This window comes from Thunnus thynnus, chromosome 17 (genome assembly GCF_963924715.1).
Source record: "Thunnus thynnus chromosome 17, fThuThy2.1, whole genome shotgun sequence".
NCBI classification, from domain to species: domain Eukaryota; kingdom Metazoa; phylum Chordata; class Actinopteri; order Scombriformes; family Scombridae; genus Thunnus; species Thunnus thynnus.
The window spans coordinates 19022644-19041161 of record NC_089533.1 but is presented as its reverse complement, the minus strand read 5'-3'; the positions used below and the strand labels follow the sequence as shown (position 1 = coordinate 19041161).

At 39.1% G+C, this 18518-nt stretch overlaps 3 protein-coding genes across 3 annotated transcripts; all 3 read left to right on the top strand.

The window, feature by feature from the left end:
- The first annotated feature begins 3460 nt into the window (after positions 1 to 3460).
- On the top strand, positions 3461 to 6206 carry ppp1r27a (protein phosphatase 1, regulatory subunit 27a). The gene is made up of 3 exons (XM_067570326.1): positions 3461 to 4264; positions 4436 to 4586; positions 5210 to 6206. Exons 1-3 carry the CDS (start codon positions 3829 to 3831, stop codon positions 5328 to 5330), a joined length of 708 nt encoding a protein of 235 aa, XP_067426427.1. The 5' UTR covers positions 3461 to 3828; the 3' UTR covers positions 5331 to 6206.
- A 1333-nt stretch (positions 6207 to 7539) lies between these two features.
- Positions 7540 to 12162, top strand: mcrip1 (MAPK regulated corepressor interacting protein 1). The gene is made up of 5 exons (XM_067615712.1): positions 7540 to 7644; positions 8330 to 8423; positions 8646 to 8764; positions 11175 to 11279; positions 11398 to 12162. The coding sequence occupies exons 2-5, from the start codon at positions 8416 to 8418 to the stop codon at positions 11460 to 11462; spliced, it is 297 nt and encodes a 98-aa protein (XP_067471813.1). The 5' UTR covers positions 7540 to 7644; positions 8330 to 8415; the 3' UTR covers positions 11463 to 12162.
- A 1524-nt stretch (positions 12163 to 13686) lies between these two features.
- On the top strand, positions 13687 to 16771 carry alyref (Aly/REF export factor). The gene is made up of 6 exons (XM_067615711.1): positions 13687 to 14056; positions 15403 to 15561; positions 15677 to 15824; positions 16033 to 16096; positions 16179 to 16368; positions 16464 to 16771. Exons 1-6 carry the CDS (start codon positions 13814 to 13816, stop codon positions 16476 to 16478), a joined length of 819 nt encoding a protein of 272 aa, XP_067471812.1. The 5' UTR covers positions 13687 to 13813; the 3' UTR covers positions 16479 to 16771.
- Positions 16772 to 18518: the final 1747 nt, after the last annotated feature.

Sequence of the window (18518 nt, the reverse complement as noted above, 5' to 3'; positions counted from 1 at the left end):
ACATTGGCTTCACTTTTCAGACCTAGAGCTTGCCGCTTGGTACAAAGTCAAAAGGTTGTGATATGTATCACAACAAACTACCGAAGGAACCGCATCGCTGCACATGTGCAGCAGCGTCTGCCATACACGCAACTACTCCTCAAAGACTGAAAATGTAATTGCTGTTATTAGTCTTTGGAGATGTTTCTAAACAAACTATCATGACTGTAATTTTTATGTTGAAGGAATATGTCACCCAGTGCAGCAGTGTGGGTCATTGATGTGTTTTTAATAGTTAATGCACAAAAACGGAGGTCTACAGAGGAACAAGATATATCAGGCTTTGGATACAGAAAACAATACCTGTAGGTAGGATCAATTCATTGTTGGTTTGGCTCTGCATGAGAGATTTGTTGACAATTAGAAAAATATAGAAAATTGCCAGCCATAGGCCTGTCCTTTAATGGGAAGTAGCACTGGATTACTGATGAAGCAAACCAGTGCTGCTTCCCTGGGCCTTTAGACACTTCAGTCAAAAAAATGTGGTGGTTTTAAAGCATTTAATAAACCATATATCCAAGCAATAGATACTTGGGCCCACAAGACTATTCAAAAGGTCACATTGAGGGAGCTGATGACACCACAGAAATGAAATCTCTAACATTAGTATAATCCCATTTGTCAAGCCTCGCTGCTGCTGACAATGTCTTTGGCGATGTTCCATACACCTGAATGTCAACTGTGACTTCTTGGTAATTTGACAGATCATAGCATTCACCTTAAGGTGGGGGGAGGGACAGCCTGAGTCTATGTATAGCAAGAAGCCATAACGTGTGAGACTTCTCTCTGGCATGTGTCCAAGAGTAGGCCTAACACTGGGCTGTAACAAACAAACATTTTCCCCAAGCCAAGGTTCTCCTTTCTTCTGGTGAGGAAGTCACTGCAAAGCAAAGAGAGGGAAGCTAGAAGGAGTATCACCATTGCTCAGGGACACAACCTGCCTGCACCTCCCCGATACCATATAAGAGACTGTGAAACATGATAGTTGCTCTTCCTCAAGCTGTGAACATTCAAATACTCTCACTTCAATTTGTCTAGACATTAGCTCTAAGCCTCTTTCCCCCGTTTCCCCTTTTTAGACCCTCAGAGAGTGCATGGGCAGGAGGTGAGGAATAATAATTAGTAGTGCCATTCAGAGCCAGGGTCAGCTCTTACATTAACAGAAATTCACTGATCATATCCTGCTGAGATTGGACATAATTTTATTAAAATCTTCCACAACAGTACACAAAACTATATATGGTATAAAAAGGCCATACATAAAGCACAAAACCTTTTGTGTTCTCGATTTTGATACAAAGCAATTCAGTAACACTTTATTTTACAGGCCCTTTAATTTTATGCTAATTTCCTGGAAATTTTCTGAGTAATTTGCAGGTGTTTCATTTTTAGGATATTTTACAGAAAGGATTGGGCAATTTGATACAAATTATAAGAAAAAAAACTGAGAAAGTGATAAGTTGGTTTAGTTGGTACCTAATCATATTTGGGTTCATATGTAGTTGTTAATTTGAAAAAAATCTTTTGAAATTAGACACTTAATTCTTTAACAGACAGAAAAAAAACTTACTTTTTAGTGTTTTAAAACACGTATTAGGCTGTTTCTTAAAAACTCTATAATGAGTGAGCGTCTATATTTTGGTAACACATTATTTTATGGATCCCTTACTTTCCCACTACAGTAATTTCCAGGACATTTTTTCATGAATTCCCTAAAAGTAGCTGCTGTGTATCTCTTAATCCTGGAATATTTTCTGAAAGAGTTATGTAATTTGGTAGTACAGTATAGGGAAAATGCACTCATTATAGAGTTTTTAATAAAGAATCGAATTTGCTAATATGTAGTTTGAGACACAAAACTACACACTGAAAACTAAAAGTATTTTCTGTCAGGTAAGGAATTGTTAAGAATCTAATTTAGTAAGAATGTTTGCAAATTAAAAACTACTTTTGAACCCAAATAGAATGAGTGGGCACTGCAAATTACTCATTATCCAATTTTCAATCAAGCACATATGCAGCATAAGCCTTTTTATGAAGATGTCGATGGGTGAACAGGTGTTCTTATATGAATAAAATGTAGACTGAATATTAAAGTAAGCAGAAATATGGAGAAAAGCATTAATATAGCTGTAAATGACGACAGAGGAGATCTAGTTCTGTAGCAACGTCATGTTCCAAGTGGTTGGAGTTGTGGTGAGAAATGAGAACCCAAGGATGGCAGCTTTGCTATTTTCTCTGCTACATTGGCAGCAGTGTCTGTGAAATGCCCAAGTCCTCTTGCAAAGGTTTTGTGAACCAGTTATAACCAGCACTGCCCATCTTAGAAGTCTGTCTGGGGACAGCTGGTGCCACGACCACAAAGTTACAGCATAAATCACATGTCCTGCATGTCACACTTGGTGATAAAAATCTGTTATTCCACATTTTAAATACTATGTTTATACATTAAATTCATATATTTACTATGCATGTAATCATGGAGATCAGTGTGATTTATGTTGAGAAACTTGTTGCACCAATCTCATTTAGAAAGCTCTTCGTGCTCTGCAAATCTTGTAGCGCGTGGCGAAAGTTCAGCGTTGTAAATAGCTGCATTTCTGGCAACCGTGTGACTTTTCAGTGGCATTTGTGGGGAGAGGTTATATGTAGCGTCTTTGCCCCATCAGTTGGTCATGACCACACTCCCATAACCTCCTCACTAAAGGGAATTTTATTGTCTGGTTGTGATGCAAAGGTCAAGCAAGTCTTATGATGGACCTGCAGGTCAATGGGGAACATGAGATGCGACATGGAGCCAAAACACTCAGGAGCACTGGACCAACTTTGGAAAAATATGAAACCCTACTTCAAATCTCCTGTTAATTCTAAAAATAAAAATGTGTGTGTATTTGAAATCAATCTCTAATCTCTTTCGTATAACCAAGATTATATTTCACCATCAAACATGATGTAAGAAGACAAATCAACAACACATTCCAAAACGAAATCATGTGCTGTTGGTGTTTGCGGTCATATGTTTGGCCTGCAATACATCTCTCATTATTAGCACCAAAACAATATGATTCCAGATGATTGACACATATAGCTGCTTGTAATACCCCAAAAAGGAAGATAACCGGGCTCCACGCCATGCGTTTTTGGTATAGTCTGCCTCATCTGGCAATATTTTAAACTTTCAGCTGTCTTACTGATTATAGTTGTTTTCTAAATGTTTATGTGGTAAGATGTCTCAAGCAAGACTCAAAGGGAACATTTTGGTTGTCAACATTTTTTATGACCTGGGGGTGGGTGCAGTGTCAGTGGGCATGTGACTGCACAGTGGGTGGAACCGCACTAGGGCCACTCATTTCTAAGCTGAAGTCACTGGATATTAGGCCCTAAAATAGCCCTACAGAGGGTATATAGGTGTCCTCTCCCACTTGCCCCATTAGACAACAGTTCTGTCCAACGGCAAACATACTATGTAACCAACTTTTTTGAAGTTAGATGGTAGAAATTCACTGCAAGCAAGAAAAAGAGCACCATACAAGCTAAAAGAAGGGGACTGGGACATAGTGAAGTGAAGAAAAGGATTTGAAAAGCCCTTGTTTTATGCAAAGTGAGTGACAGCAGGAGATACTTCAGCTGGAAACTAAAAGGATAAGAGGCAAGCGAGGAGAGGACAAAAAGGACACAAAGCAAAGGATACTGCTATTTTTTGTTGGATTGGTTTGTCCTGTTGGATTTCTCATTCCCCTCCTCCTGGGCTGACAGCAAAGGGGGGAGGCAGCCATAACCACTGCAAGGATGAAGTACAACTACCACGTACCAGTGTCAACATACACACGCAGCTCCCAGTACACACCAACATACCACACACCAACCTATTACACTCCCTCACATTACACACCAACTCACTACACACCCTCGTATACCTCCACTACAAAGTACACCCCGACACATTATAGCACGACACATTACACCCCATCACATTACACATCCACTTACAAGTCTGCATCAACATATGTCCCTTCATATAGCAAAGCGTCACGGTACAGCTCAACACGTCGCACACAAGTGCAGGAAAATCCTGCACCTGTGATACCTGTCACACCTGCAAAGAGAACTGTGCACTTCCCCAATGACATCGTCTTCCAGGATATTGTTAGACGTGGAGATATGGAGCAAATTGGGCGGTTCATGAGAGCGAGGAAGGTTCGTGTGGATACACTCTTCCACTCAGGTGAGTGGAGTCTCCACAGCTGCTACTTTTTCCTTAACTTTAAAATGAGATTTGAAATTAGAAAATATTCCAACAAACAAATATCAATTAGATGTCAATCACAGACCTGATTTGACTGCATGGCTGTGTACAGCAGTGCTCCAGAGGACTTATGCAGTCTTGTATGTGCAGGTATGGCAGCACTACATGAAGCTGTGCTAACAGGAAACCTGGAGGTGGTGAAGCTGCTCGTGAAATATGGCGCTGATGTCCATCAGAGAGATGAGGATGGCTGGACGCCACTTCACATGGCCTGCAGTGATGGCTATCCGGAAATTGCCAGGTAATAAGGTGACTTTTTAACCTTTTAGTCACTGGTGGTCATACAAATTAAATCATACAAATCTCTGTGGAATTGCTGCTGATTTCTAGAAAGTGAAGTTAAACTCTTTCCTACAAACCACATGTATTTAATGCCAAATATAGAACAGTTAGTGGCATTTCAAACCACACTAATGTGATACTCAAAATAAGCATTTCTCATGTGACATATGGATGCTTGAAATACCCCTTAAGGAGCAGGAAGAGGTCAGCTAACTGCAATGACTTCACTATACACTTATCTGGATATGACCCTTTGAACACTGACAATTTTTTAAAAAAGACACATACACATGAAACTGAGACAAAATTCAATTATCTGAGTACACAAGACATAGTATTTAACATAAAGAATCCCAGAGATTAAAAGGGGGATAAGAAAAACAAACTGAGTGAATTTACATTGTTAAGGAGAAAGGATAGTCATAAGCTGAAAAACAATACAAACTACTTTTGAATTTTAATTTTCCTTAATTCTGAGGTGAAACAATGAAGAAGATCAGTTGCACTATTGATTAACTATGCCATGTTTTTCTATGTTGTCTTACATTTGTCTGACAACACTCTTTTTAATTCTCCTCTCAGTTATCTGCTGTCAATTGGAGCCAGTACCGAGGTAGAGAATGAAAGTGGAGAGAAGCCTGCAGACCTCATCGACCCAGACTGCAAAGAGCTGGCCAAAATGTTTGAGACAGGCTGTGTGTGATATTGGGTCCCAAATGGACCCAGGAAAGAACAACCACAAAGAAAACATGAAGAAGCTGAACAGCCGCAATATTCAACATCATACAATGCCAAAAAAACATGGCATAACAGGGCGGAACAACATGGCCGCTGCATCTTGCTGATCCTGTTGTGCAAGATGGTGGTTCTGTTTGTTGCACAAATTGCTGTGAGATTTATATTTTTATAATTATGGCAACAAAACTATACTCCAGTAAGCTGTATTTCTCTTTATGGTGGTTATTTTATTGAATTTTTTTTTTGACTTTTATGTGTATTTGTGTATTTGTTAAAATGTTGGTGTCCACGCTGTAAATGTTAATCTGCAAATAGCTCTCTGTCTTCACTCACAGCTCATGTAACACAATATCAATAGTGTGTTAGTGAACTGAAATTTCATCTTTACAAGTTATCCATGGTCCATGGTCTGAATACTTAATCCCTGCTTAAGAAAATTGGCTGAATCTTTATCCTCATGAGCATTTAAGTTTAAACATTTAATCACTTTGTTTAATCATTTGCACTCTGCAGACTGTTTGCTTCCAAATTAGAGATGAGTTGTTTGTGTCTTACAGGAGAGTTATAAATCCTTACTGCTGGGCAGAAGGAGGATTTTCCAAATTAATAATTGATACTTCATTGATAGATCAGAAATTTAAAAAAAAAACTAATTTCAATTTCATGCTGTACAAGCATCTCTACTGCTGCAGTATTTTTCCCCAAATGTGTTGTTGTTGTTGTTTTCTGTAGTAGAAACTGTGCTGAAGAAAATATGTACGTCAGCAATTGAAGTCTTATAATTTTCTCTTCAATAATTATTTTTGTACGTTTTCGTAAATAAAGATATCTTTTATAAATATGACAGAGTTCTGTGTGGTCACTTAAATGCACTACAAGGAACAAACAGGAACACAGCTACATTTTAACAAATATCACAGCAAGCTACAGCTTTTCAGCCATCATCTTTGTGTAAACCTTTCTTTCTATGCTGTAAGAATACCTGGGATACATGGAGTACCCTCAAATATAGTCTGTCTTTCCTACTATTGCTTTTAAATTGTAATAGTACATTGAAACAAAGATTATTATATTTTAACAAAAAATATAATAAAATAAAAATATATATGGCATCCTGACATTAATGTAAAAATGAAAAAATAGTAGCAGAAATGAAAAAAACATAATGCTGTATTTTGTATGTGAACATATTTTTTCTAAAGGAAATAATAACAGTAGGTGGAGAAAAGGCTATGTAAGTCATACATATTTTGTTATTTTAACTGTTTCGAAGAAAAAGCTCATACCAGAGTTTGGGACTGCCTCCTCCTCTGTGCCGAGTCTTCAATTAAAGTCCCCCCTCATTCAAAAATGAATGCTGTGTTAGTTTCACTGTGCAGAATGATGCATGTGCAGAGTTTGACACTAGAAAGATGTTTTCACATTCATCTGCTGAAGGGGGAAAACCTCTCCCTGCTCACCTTAAATCTGAATTTAAGGTGTGTACATCCAAGGCAAGTATGATTTTGTGAAATCACAAATCATTTGGGAGTCAATCATAGTTCAGTATGCAACTTATATTGATCCTTTTAACTTATGTAAACTGTCTTTGAATACCCTGAAAAGCACTCTATGAATAAAATGTGTTATTCTTCTTCTTCTTATTATTATTATTATTATATAAGTGTGATATGGAATCTTGAAACCTCCAGCACACACACGCACACTGCGAATGGACTTTATAGTGAAGGAAGGAGGAGACATCCTCTGTTTGTGTGTCCAGTTAAACTTTTTTTTTAAATTATTATAAAATTAACTAATTTTTTAAAAAATGTCACTGATTCTCGACTTGTCAATGAGGGATGAGCAGATGTAATTTTAATTATGTTTAAAAAGGTAATCAAACTATAATAAATGATTATAACAAAATTATTACTTTTATGATCATTATTATTTGTAAATGTCTTAAAACATGCCTGAAGGGAAACTTTAATCTACTTTAGTTGACTTTGTTTGCACTGTTGTGTAAGTTTGTCTATGCATTATTATTATCATTATTATTATTATTATTATTATTATTATTATTATTATTATTATTATTATTATTATTATTATTATTATTATTATTATTATTATTGTTACGTATTATGGTTTTGAGAGCCCTTTCACTTCCGTGTCTTTTATAGGTTCCTTGATCTTTTCCCGGAAATGATTGGTTGGCATTGGCAACGTTTTAGCCTGGTCTAGCGGCGTACACAGTCCTGAATAAAGAAATCGAAAGGCAAGATTAAAGAACAAAGGTTTGTAGGATAGATTAAAGCTGTGTTCTTTACGGGTCATCTTTTAAAAAATGTACAACTGTGCTAAGCGTGTTTCTAATACATATTTGGCACCAGTAACGCTGGTAACATATTAGCTGTTTTAAGCTAACGTTACGACAAGACAATGTAAATCACCAGCTAGCGAGAAGGCTAAAGTTAGCTGAAATGATTGTGTCAGCAAATCTATAGTTAGCGTTAGCTGTCCCTCAGGACATAGCTATAGTCGAATCACAAAATTGAGAAACCACTTTAGAGACAAAACATACTGTTGTCTTGTCGAGGAGGATTTCTCCAGTGGTGAATGTACCGAGGTTTGTCTCCGTAACTTAGCCTGCTGCTAACACTACTGAAGCAATGTCAGTCAAAACGTAAACAAAAGTCCCCCAGATCAGCTAACGTTAAGATTTGTTCATTTTTTCAGACGCACGGCGTATCTTTGCTATAGAGGAAGTAGCTGACACTAGCAACTATGAGTGAACACCACTCGTATTGTTACTAACGTTAGTTAACTTATTGTAACTCTTTAAGATGATGCAGTTTATTGTAAGTTAAGTGACTAGCAAGTAATGGACTAATCAGCAGTGTCACTAGGTTACGTAAGTGTAAATGTTTACTTCCTAGATCATGTTGGCATACTAAAGTTGTCATTGTTGTCCATTGTTAGAATTCAGCCGAGGACTTCTGAGCCTTTGTATTCTTCAAATCCACTCACCATAGAGGAGCAAGGAGCGAGTACAGACTGCAAACAGAATGACCAGGTCTGACAAGAGTTATGGCACTTCAGTGTTAAATGCACAAGTACAAATGGTCCAGTGTTAATAGTGACCATTAAAGTTTCATTAAATGTAATTTTGAGTGTGTAGTGCTTTGGGCACATATATTATGTAAACTTTAGCTTACAGTAAACAGTGATTGAAATACTTCAGTGAAATGAAATCTCTATTCATGCTGCTAATTTTGCTGTTTTCATGTTTGTGAAGCTCATCTGCTCCCAGGATGGTGAATAGTTACAAGCGGACTTCAAGCCCCCGATCCCCTACTAACAGTGGGGAGCTCTTCACCCCGGCACATGAGGAAAATGTGCGCTTTATCAATGATAGTAAGTAGTACCCCCCCCCCCCCCAACATTCATATATATATATATATATATATATATATATAATTACCTGTCAGAATAACATAAGCCTGTTATTTTACTAATAATCAGAGCAGTAGACCTCTCAGAACTAAAAAATGTCTTCTAACCACCTCAATCAAAATAAACTGCGCAATTCACGAAGAAATTGAACTTGCTCAGTTAGGGCGAATACACTTTCTTTTATCAGTTTTGGTCACAGCTGTTTTCCTGATGGCTTATGACATAACAAACACTGCAGCAGGAAACTAAACTTTGTCCCATTTGTGTACATGCTTACCCCCTAAAGTTAAGTGGGTGATAGGTCCATTGCGATTGACTCACCTGTTCCATAACTGCAGGAGTAATATGCTCTGATGAAACAGTTCAGCAGTAAACCAAGCACAGTGCAAAGAGCTTAATGTTGGACTTTTAAAAACAATCTGACTGAGGCGTGGTTCTGGATTCTTAATATTTATACATGTATATACACACACAGAAACACACACACTACCAGTCAAAAGTTTTAGAATACCCCCTTTTTTCCAGTTTTTATTGAAATTTAAGCAGTTCAAGTCCAATGAGTAACCTTAAATGATACAAAGGTAAGCGGTAAACTGCCAGAGGTGAAAAAAAGTTTAGATTACCAAAAACTGAAAAATAATGTAAATTTCAGAGTTATAATTCAGGTTAACAAAAACCAGATCAAAACTGCTTTTTTGCAGCAATGGACCTAAATGAAGTCTTGAAAGTTGATGCAAATAATTCCCACAGATGTCCCAACTTTTGTTGATTACTCACAAACCCTCAGTCTGTATAAAAGCTTGGAGGAGGAAGCGTGATGGTCTGGGACTCGTTTGCTGGATCCAGAGTGACCTGGACCGAAAGGGCTTTCATAGCATTTTACTGAGCCACACAGTATCCTCTGGTCTACACCTAGTTGCTCAGAGGTTCATCCTACAGCAAGATAATGATCCAAAACATACCTCCATGCTGTCAGTAGGCTTCAAATCGTGGAATGGCCAGTACTGTCTCCTGAGCTAAACCCCATTGAGCTGGTTTGGGATGAACTGGACTGAAGGGTGAAAGCAAAACAACCTGTCAGTGCAACACATTTGTAGGTACTTCTAACAGAAGAACTTTCTGAACAATATTTGATTTCCATTGTAGAAAGAATGCCACAAGTGTGTTACATCTGCAAAGGTGGCTACTTTGATGAGTCAAAAATTTAGATTAAATTTGTTAAACGAAGAAATTCCATGATATATTTTTTCACATCTCTACTTGTTTATTTGTTTTATGCTTTAATTTCAGGGTACATTCAGATATGAAGTTATGTACTGTAAATTTCAATAAAAACTGTAAAAATCGAGTTGTCCTAAAACTTTTGACCGGTAGTGTGTGTGTGTACATATATATATTCTTAATATTGTGCAGAGCAGAACTTTTCACTATGATCACTTTGTGTGCGGCGTGTAAACATGACACCTAATCATTGTATTGCTCTCTCACATGTAAACATTTGTGGAAATTGCCATTCTGATTGATTTCATTCAGAAAGAATACAATGACTTGTGTAACTGAAGCTCATATTGCTTACATTTAAAGGTACAGAGGTAACGTTTCCCAAAACTCATCGTCTCATCATGTATTTAAGATAGATGCCATGAACTAAACAGACTCATTTTTTTGTCGTTTGTGCCATTGTCAACAGTATGCCATGAAATTAGATAACATGAATGTGTACGCCTGTTACACTTATTCATATAGTGAGTTATACTCATCATAACATTGTAACATAATGGACTCATACCTTAAATAGTTTAGACGGTTAATAGAGCGAGAAAACACAGTATGTGCTCACATGAGGGCACAATTTTGCACACAACAACGGCATCACAGCATTGTGGCTCATCAGTCAGTTTCTGTCCCCACAATGCAAGAGGCCATATAAAGAGTCTTAACACTACTGCTTGATGAGTCTATTTTCACTGTTTGCAAAGCTGAGGGAACCCTACCTTTTTTATCATATGGATTTTAAGTCCAGTGCAGTACTACTGACCACAAGCCACACTTCAGATTGTTTTTGAATGATCACTTCAACCATCATCATTAAAAGGATCAGTAATGCTATCTGAAACAGACAACTTAAGTCGCCCACTCTGGCTACATGTTTATAGGTACTATACTGGCATTGAAGCACGTACCTACTTTAAAAAGTGCTAAATAACAAGTTTGCAAGCTGCCAGATATTTCCAGCACACTGCCTCAGATGCAGTGATATACTTCGTTGTTTACTTCAGTCTGTCTTGTTATGTTGTTACTAACATGTATCCAAGTTAGGATAAGATGTCCTACATGTAACAAAAGCATTGTTTTCTCTATTGTTTCACAGCCTGGCAGTGTGTGCTCAGAGACATCAGATCAACACAAAACAGTGAACGTAATGAACGTGGACCACAGGAATATGTGGAGAAGAACCCAAATCCTAACCTACATTGTAAGTTACAGTGTAACTGAAATTAAATGTGTTTTTCTGTCTGACATGTCAACAAAGGATTAATACTCATCCAGCACCAGCCAAATAACAACTTTATTTTTTCTGTCTGTTCCTGCAGCTTTCACACCAGTGGACCTGAGTGACCTCAAGAAACGCAACACACAGGACTCCAAGAAGTCCTAGTCTTTCTCATGATGGTCCAGTCGCTTTTTTCCACCCATTATCCTTGAGAACTTTTCCTCCATCAGCCCTCTGTCAGCCAGAAAGTCAGCCCTGTTGGCCAGTCTTGCACAGAATCTCCATTCTAAACTCTGGACCATAGCAACCCCCGTCTCTTTCTTTACACTCTACAACTGACTAAGAAGAAAATAGCTGGGATTTCGGGGAGCAGAAATTCTCCTCTCTCTTGGTTCATGATTTTTCAAGCCACAAAATCTTTTTATGTACATTCTTTATGTGGACGGGACTGATGCAAACTTTCATCAAAATTTGCTGACATCTGATGCTGAGGTACAAACTGTTGACACTCTCCACAGGACACAAAAGACTGCAGTCTTAAATATAAACCCGGTTTCTTTTCAACTACTACTACTACTTATAAGACCTTGGAGGAAAATGCGAAAGGGCTGACTTCTATTTTTTTTAGTTTGTTTTGGAAGATAGTTTGATAGATAAATTGTAGACGTAATGAAATGGTCACATTGGATAAACACTTTATGGGCAAGTTTTGGAAGCCAAATGCAATGTAGAAGGCCAACATTTTTATTATAAATTTTCTTGCCCTAAAATGGACTTTACTAAGTAGAGACCTCCCCGAGTATGCTGCCCTTGGTTAACCCCCCTCCCCTTGAAACAAAATGTTGAATAAAAGACTTTTACAGTACACCTGCTTGCATTGATCCTACATAGATATTTACCAGGTTGGATGTCACTTTGGGTGCATCACATGAGACATTAATGAATGCAACTACATGAATTTTACCATTACAAACAGATTTTTCTGCACAGTGAAATAAAACAAAGATACCCTTTGTACTAAAAGGAATGGGCATGGCAAGAGGAAACTAACTGAAACTTACCATAAACTAACCCTGAATCTTACACTGGCAGACATTTTATAAAGCCAAATAACTATGAGAAACTGTTAAAACAATTATGCTATGTCCTGGTTACACTGATTTATGGAGTCCAACTAACAGTCATTATCAATTATTTTCTCAATTGATTAATCGTTTGACCTATAAAATATCAGAAAATGTTAAAAAAAAAAAATGCTAATCACACTTTCCCAAAGCCCAAGTTGACATACTCAATTGGCTTGTTTTGTCCAGCTAATAGTCCAAAACCAAGATATCTTAGGCTAAGAAAAACAGCAAATATTCACATTTAAGAGGCTGGTTCCAGTGAATTTTTGGCATTTGTATATTAAAAATTACTTCAATGATTAACCACCTTATCAAAATACTGTTAATGTGGATGAATTTTCTGTCATTGACACATTGTTTAATCAACTGATCGTTTCAGCTCCAACAGATTTGAATCTATGAAGCAAAACTAAAAGGACAGGTTCACAATTTTTTAAGTCTGACTCAAAACAAGAGTCAGGTGCCCATATGAACACTGAGAGATGTTTTCCTCACTGTAATCATTCCTCCTGTTCATACTGGCTACTAAAAGATTCCCTTCAAATGCACTTTCAGTGTAAGTGATGAGCGCCAAAACCCACATTTTGTGCAAAAATGCATTTAAAAGTTTATCTGAGGCTTATATGAGGCTTCAGCAGTCTGAGTCAGTCGTATCAAGTGGATATTTGCCACATTTACATTACATTTATGTCTTTTTAGCATCAAATTCCCTCTTTGTATTTCCTTGGATAGTGTTTCCCTGTTGAGCTGCGGTGGAAGTATAGTTACAAAAAAAGTGACTGGCACTAAAAAGACTAACGTTGAGAGATATTTACTTGATTTGACTAGTTTGGACGGCTGAAGCTTCATATTAGCTTCAGATAAACTTTCAAATACATTTTTACACAGAAGGAGGCGTGTGGATTTTGCCCCACATTACATTGTAAGTGCATTATGAAGGGATCTTCTAATGGCCAGTATGAACAGGAGGTATGATTACAGCAAGAAAAACCTGTTTCAATGTTCATTTCGGCACCTGACTGTTGTTTTAAGACGGACTTGGAAAAATTGCAAACCCGTCCTTTAAACTATAAACATGAGTTATTTAGTAACATGATTCAATCGTGTATGTTGATTAGTGTTTATGATATATTTTACTGTGTAGTACTAGTATTATCATAGAAAGAGGAATGTGTTTTAGTTTATGACTAGACGTATTACGCGTTGACGTCACGCTTACGTGCAGTACGTACTAACGAAGCAGTTTGTCTATATCCTGCGAACGCAAGCTCATTGTTTTCTCGTCGGTGCAGAGAGCGTCGAGCTGTGAGAGGGCAGGGAGAGGGACCAAGCGTTTCTAGGCTTAATTTTTATATTTCTTTAACAGTTTAGCAGTATTGGGGCAGCATAATGACCGATAAAATGGATATGTCTCTAGACGACATTATCAAGCAGAACAGGCAGCAGAGAGGCGGAGGCCGGGGTGGAAGAGGTCGAGGCCGCGGAGGCTCCGGCGGTGGCGGCAGAGGAGGAGGCCCCGGGCGTCTTGGAGTCGGCGGTGGAGGGTTTGGAGGCCGAGGCGGCGGATCCGGCCCCATGAGGAACCGCCAGAACCTGAGCCGCGCTAGAGGCAGACCGACGCCGTACAGCAGGGTATGAGAAAGTTAGAGGAAATGAGCTGAAAAAGGAAAAAAGCCCTCGGCAAACCTGAAAATGCCCGGGTAACATCCTTCTGTTCTCCCTCTAGTCAAGTGAATAAAATGATTGCTAACCGCCGAGTTTCCCCTCGGAGGAGAGCTCTATAATTTGCGGTTAAGCATTAATGGAAGTTGTATGCATAGTGTGTCCCTTCTCCCACAACCTGTATATGTTACACCATTTTTTCCAAGAAGAGGCCCTTTGGAAACGGCTACATTAGCTAACTAGCTAAAGTTGGATCGCCATTTTGAATCCAAGCAGCTTAAATTAGAGCTAGTCGTCCACGGGTCGATAACGGTGCTTTTCCACCCCAAGTGTCAAAAATGATGGTGAGAGGAAGCCACTTCATCGAGAAAATCATCCGCAAATGATTTTTTTCCGTCACTGTGGAAGCATAACTTAGTTTTTGTCCTGGTGCAGCGGCCTTTTGTTCGGGAGTGGCCGGCGGGCTCCATAACAAGGCCAAATTTCGGTGGCTTTTCAACCAGTGTGGCTGGATCAGTGGACTTCAACCCCCAGATAGTGTTCCGATAAGGCAAATCTTCACTCTTTTTTAAGTGTGAATGTGTATCTATACAAAGCCCCAGTGAAAATGGCGTGGCCTCAAAATGGACGCTCAGATAATCCACGCTTGCATAGATGGGATAGCTGGCCTGTTTTTTTCTTCTAGTTTTTCCGATCCACTCCCCCCTCCTCTTATGGACACTTCCCCTTCATGAAAAGCCCCCTTTTCGTGGCTTTGTAAAGAACTCTTGGGCGGGCCAGGAAACATGGTGCAACGCTGGAGGCAACACTGCTTCAGATGGCGACCCGAGGATCATTTCTGGAGAGCCTATGGTGGAGGCGCAGATGGCAAGAACAATGGGCAATATTGGTAGCAAGCCAGGGTGGGCAAGTTATGGGTTTAGTATAGAGATTGTGGGTGGGTTTGGAATAATTAACTTGGCTCAATTGTGACTTAGTAGTCGTTGAGTAGATGTATACAGTCTCAGCAGATGCCACTAGATCTTATAATCTTTTTTTACATAATGTGTGTATATATAGAGAAAGATATACAACACATCCCCTTGCCGACATAGTTAAGTTGTGTGTCCTATGTATGTCTTCCTTTTTCTGAAGTGATTCACTTGCTTGTAGTGATGGGGTGGGCAGGGTACATTGGGGACCCTCTTGTGGGAGCTGAGCGCCCTGTTGGAAGTGGAGCCCCTGCTTGCCCCAACACCCAGCCGTGTGGACTCTGTGATTGACAGAGGCAAGGGGATCCTGAAGTCAGCAGGTGCGTTCTCTTTCATCTGTTGCAGCCTAAACAGCTTCCAGATAAGTGGCAGCACGACATGTTCGACAACGGCTTCAGCGGCTTCAATGGTGCTGCTGGGGGTGGCGGCGGAGCTGGCGTGGAAACTGGAGGGAAGCTACTTGTCTCCAATCTCGACTTTGGGGTCTCAGATGCAGACATTCAGGTACTTTGGTTTTCACCTTTACCCATTTATGTTGTGGGATGAACATGTTTGCTGTGGGTTGGTGTGCTAAACGAGGCAAAGAGATGGCTACTTAGTGTTTTGCTCTCTTTTTCAGGAACTTTTTGCAGAATTCGGGACACTGAAAAAGGCTGCAGTTCATTATGACCGGTCCGGAAGAAGCTTGGGAACCGCAGATGTCCACTTCGAAAGGAGGGCAGATGCTCTCAAGGCCATGAAACAGTACAATGGCATCCCACTTGATGGTATGCCTAAAGCTTCATATATACACACACACCTGTCATCCTGTGTTGAGCTTTGGCTGCTCATATGTTTTCACCACTTTTCTTAACTTTTGTTGATGTGATTATCATTTTTTTAATCATTGAATCAAAAGCATTAATTGTCTACTTGCTTGACTCTCATCACTACTGCCCTGTTCTAATTGTAAGGTCCATGTCTTTGTTTTTCCAGGGCGGCCTATGAACATACAGCTCGTCACATCACAGATTGACACACAGAGGCGACCTATGCAGGGGTAAGTGGAGTCGTCTTTTGTTCAAGAAACTTGACTTGCAAACATTGTGGATGCCATGTGTGATGGGCGCTTTTGTTCTCAGTCTGAACAGAGGTGGTGGAGGCATGAACAGAAATCGTGGAGGCGGTGGTTTCGGGGGCATGCAGAGAGGCCGCGGCGGACGCGGTGCAGGCGGTGCCAGAGGAAGGGGTCGAGGTGGCCGCGGGGGTAACAGCAAGCAGCAGCTGTCGGCAGAGGAACTTGACGCCCAGTTAGACGCCTACAATGCCAGGGTATGTTCAGCTGTATAGCTGTAAAATGGATTGTCTGTCAATTAACCATTCTAGTTTTTGCAGCTGTCTAATTTCACTCTTTATTGTTTTCACAGATGGACACCAGCTAAGAAATGAAGCTGTTCCTCCTGGTTGTCGTCCCTCCCTGTCTGCACAAAAGGGTGGTTGTTACAAATGTGCAGAATATTTTACACTTGGTTGTCTTCTGATGTGATTGAAATTATTGTTCCCACCTCTTCTTTTAAATGCGCTGAAGTGTTTTTTACCAGTATTTTTTTTTCCTTTTTTCTGACGAAAATGGTTTTGACTGTAGGTAAATAAGAACTGGGTTTTTCCCAGTTCATTCCTCCACCTTGTAGTTAATGGAACTTGTAATAAAAACCTGCAGTGTATATTAACCAAATACTGTCTCTTGCTCCTTCTGTGTCCATATATCCATTAAGTTCTAATATTTCTTGATTTAAAGAAAGTCCTAAGTTATTTGGTGCTCAATCTACATGAAGTGATTTTCCATGTTTTGTCTTTTTATACTAAACAGTATCCAATCTGCAGACACCCACTATATTGTCTGTTATTTGGAATAAATTGATTCCCATTAGTGGTAAAATAATATCTAGCCTTTGATTAGATCTTAAGCATCCAAGTGAGTGATATATTTGCCTGATGGTTTTAGTGTCCATCATGCTGAAACCACAATGACCAAAAAGAACAGATAGAAATGTTTTATCTAAACCAGACAGAATGGAAAAACTATTGACCCAGTTACAAAACATTCTGTAACATCTAGATCAGTCATTGAGTGGCCAGGCATAAGTAGCTCTAACCTGCTAAAACTTTTGCATTTATAGTTTGAAGGGTCAACATGAGTAATCACCTACTTGAGAACAAACTGCTAGAGTTGCTAAATGACTTCTATGTGTTGAGTTGTGTATCAGTCCACAGTATTGAGCTGACAATGACTTGACAGAAGAGAAAAATATTCCCAGAGCTGAGTAGCCCGAACAGTCTCATGGTTATAATTGAACGCAGACGTGGTTTTACCCACAATGAAATAAAAGTACATGCACTACCACAGCTCTGCCGCTAGATGTCGTCCCGCGCTGTGTCGTTTATTTAGGGTCAACAGCCTCAAGTTCAGTTTTTGAAATGTACTTGTTCTAGTGTGTTTGCCACGCCTATGACGTAGTGAATCATTCTTTATGTTCACAACCTTCGTGAATTATGAACTTCTGTAGTCACTCATAGGAGGAACAGGAGGATATCAGCTCTGTGAATGAGCTAAAACTGAGATTGGTGTGAAGTGAAGAAAGTGTAAAATGTCTGCACCTCCTTAAGTAGCCATTTGTCAAAGTCGAGTGTTATGCCAAAGATAGTCTGCCTGCAGAGCTCCACTGTGGGGACGCTTCCGGTGCAGGCTCCTCTCTCACGTCAGCTCCACTGTCAGGACAGGAAATGCCACCAAAATAGGACAACACAGAAGAAGATACCTCCGCTGTCAGGAAAAAAACAAAGAATTATCTGCTGTCACAGCAAATACATGTTGCTGTTTAATATGATTCTGTCAATGATATATATTAATCCTACCCACAGAGGAGACCTGCAGGCAGACCCCTCTCACTAAGCCTGCGTGCTCATGCGTGTTTTAGGTTTAGGTTTTAAGGGCTGAAGGTTTAGGTTTTCATGATTGCAGTGAAAACATTTTCTTCTTTTTTTACATTGTCATTTTCAACTGACAATCTAGCCTTGTTTTTTGAGATGATTGTCAGTGAACAAATACTCAGATCCTTAAGTAAAAGCAGTAATAGTAAATATTTATCTAGTATTTTAGTACTCCAGTATTTTTTGCAGTCAGTCAAAAATAGTAAAAAGGTCTACAAGTAGCCTACATATACTGCATTCAAAAATTTACTTAAGTAGAAGTTCAACTGCTTTAGCTATAAAAAGTAAAAGTTATGCAGAATGTCCAGTTTCAGAGTGCTATTATTAACCTTTAGTTTTATTGTTCCACCGAGCTGCATTGCAGCATGTTGCAGTGGGCCAATGTGCAGCTAATTTTTAATCATTTAATATATGTTAGGTAGTTTATAGCAATTAATCATACTTTGTAATAATTGTGTGCTTTGTGTGTAAAATCTTAATCTGCAAAGTTA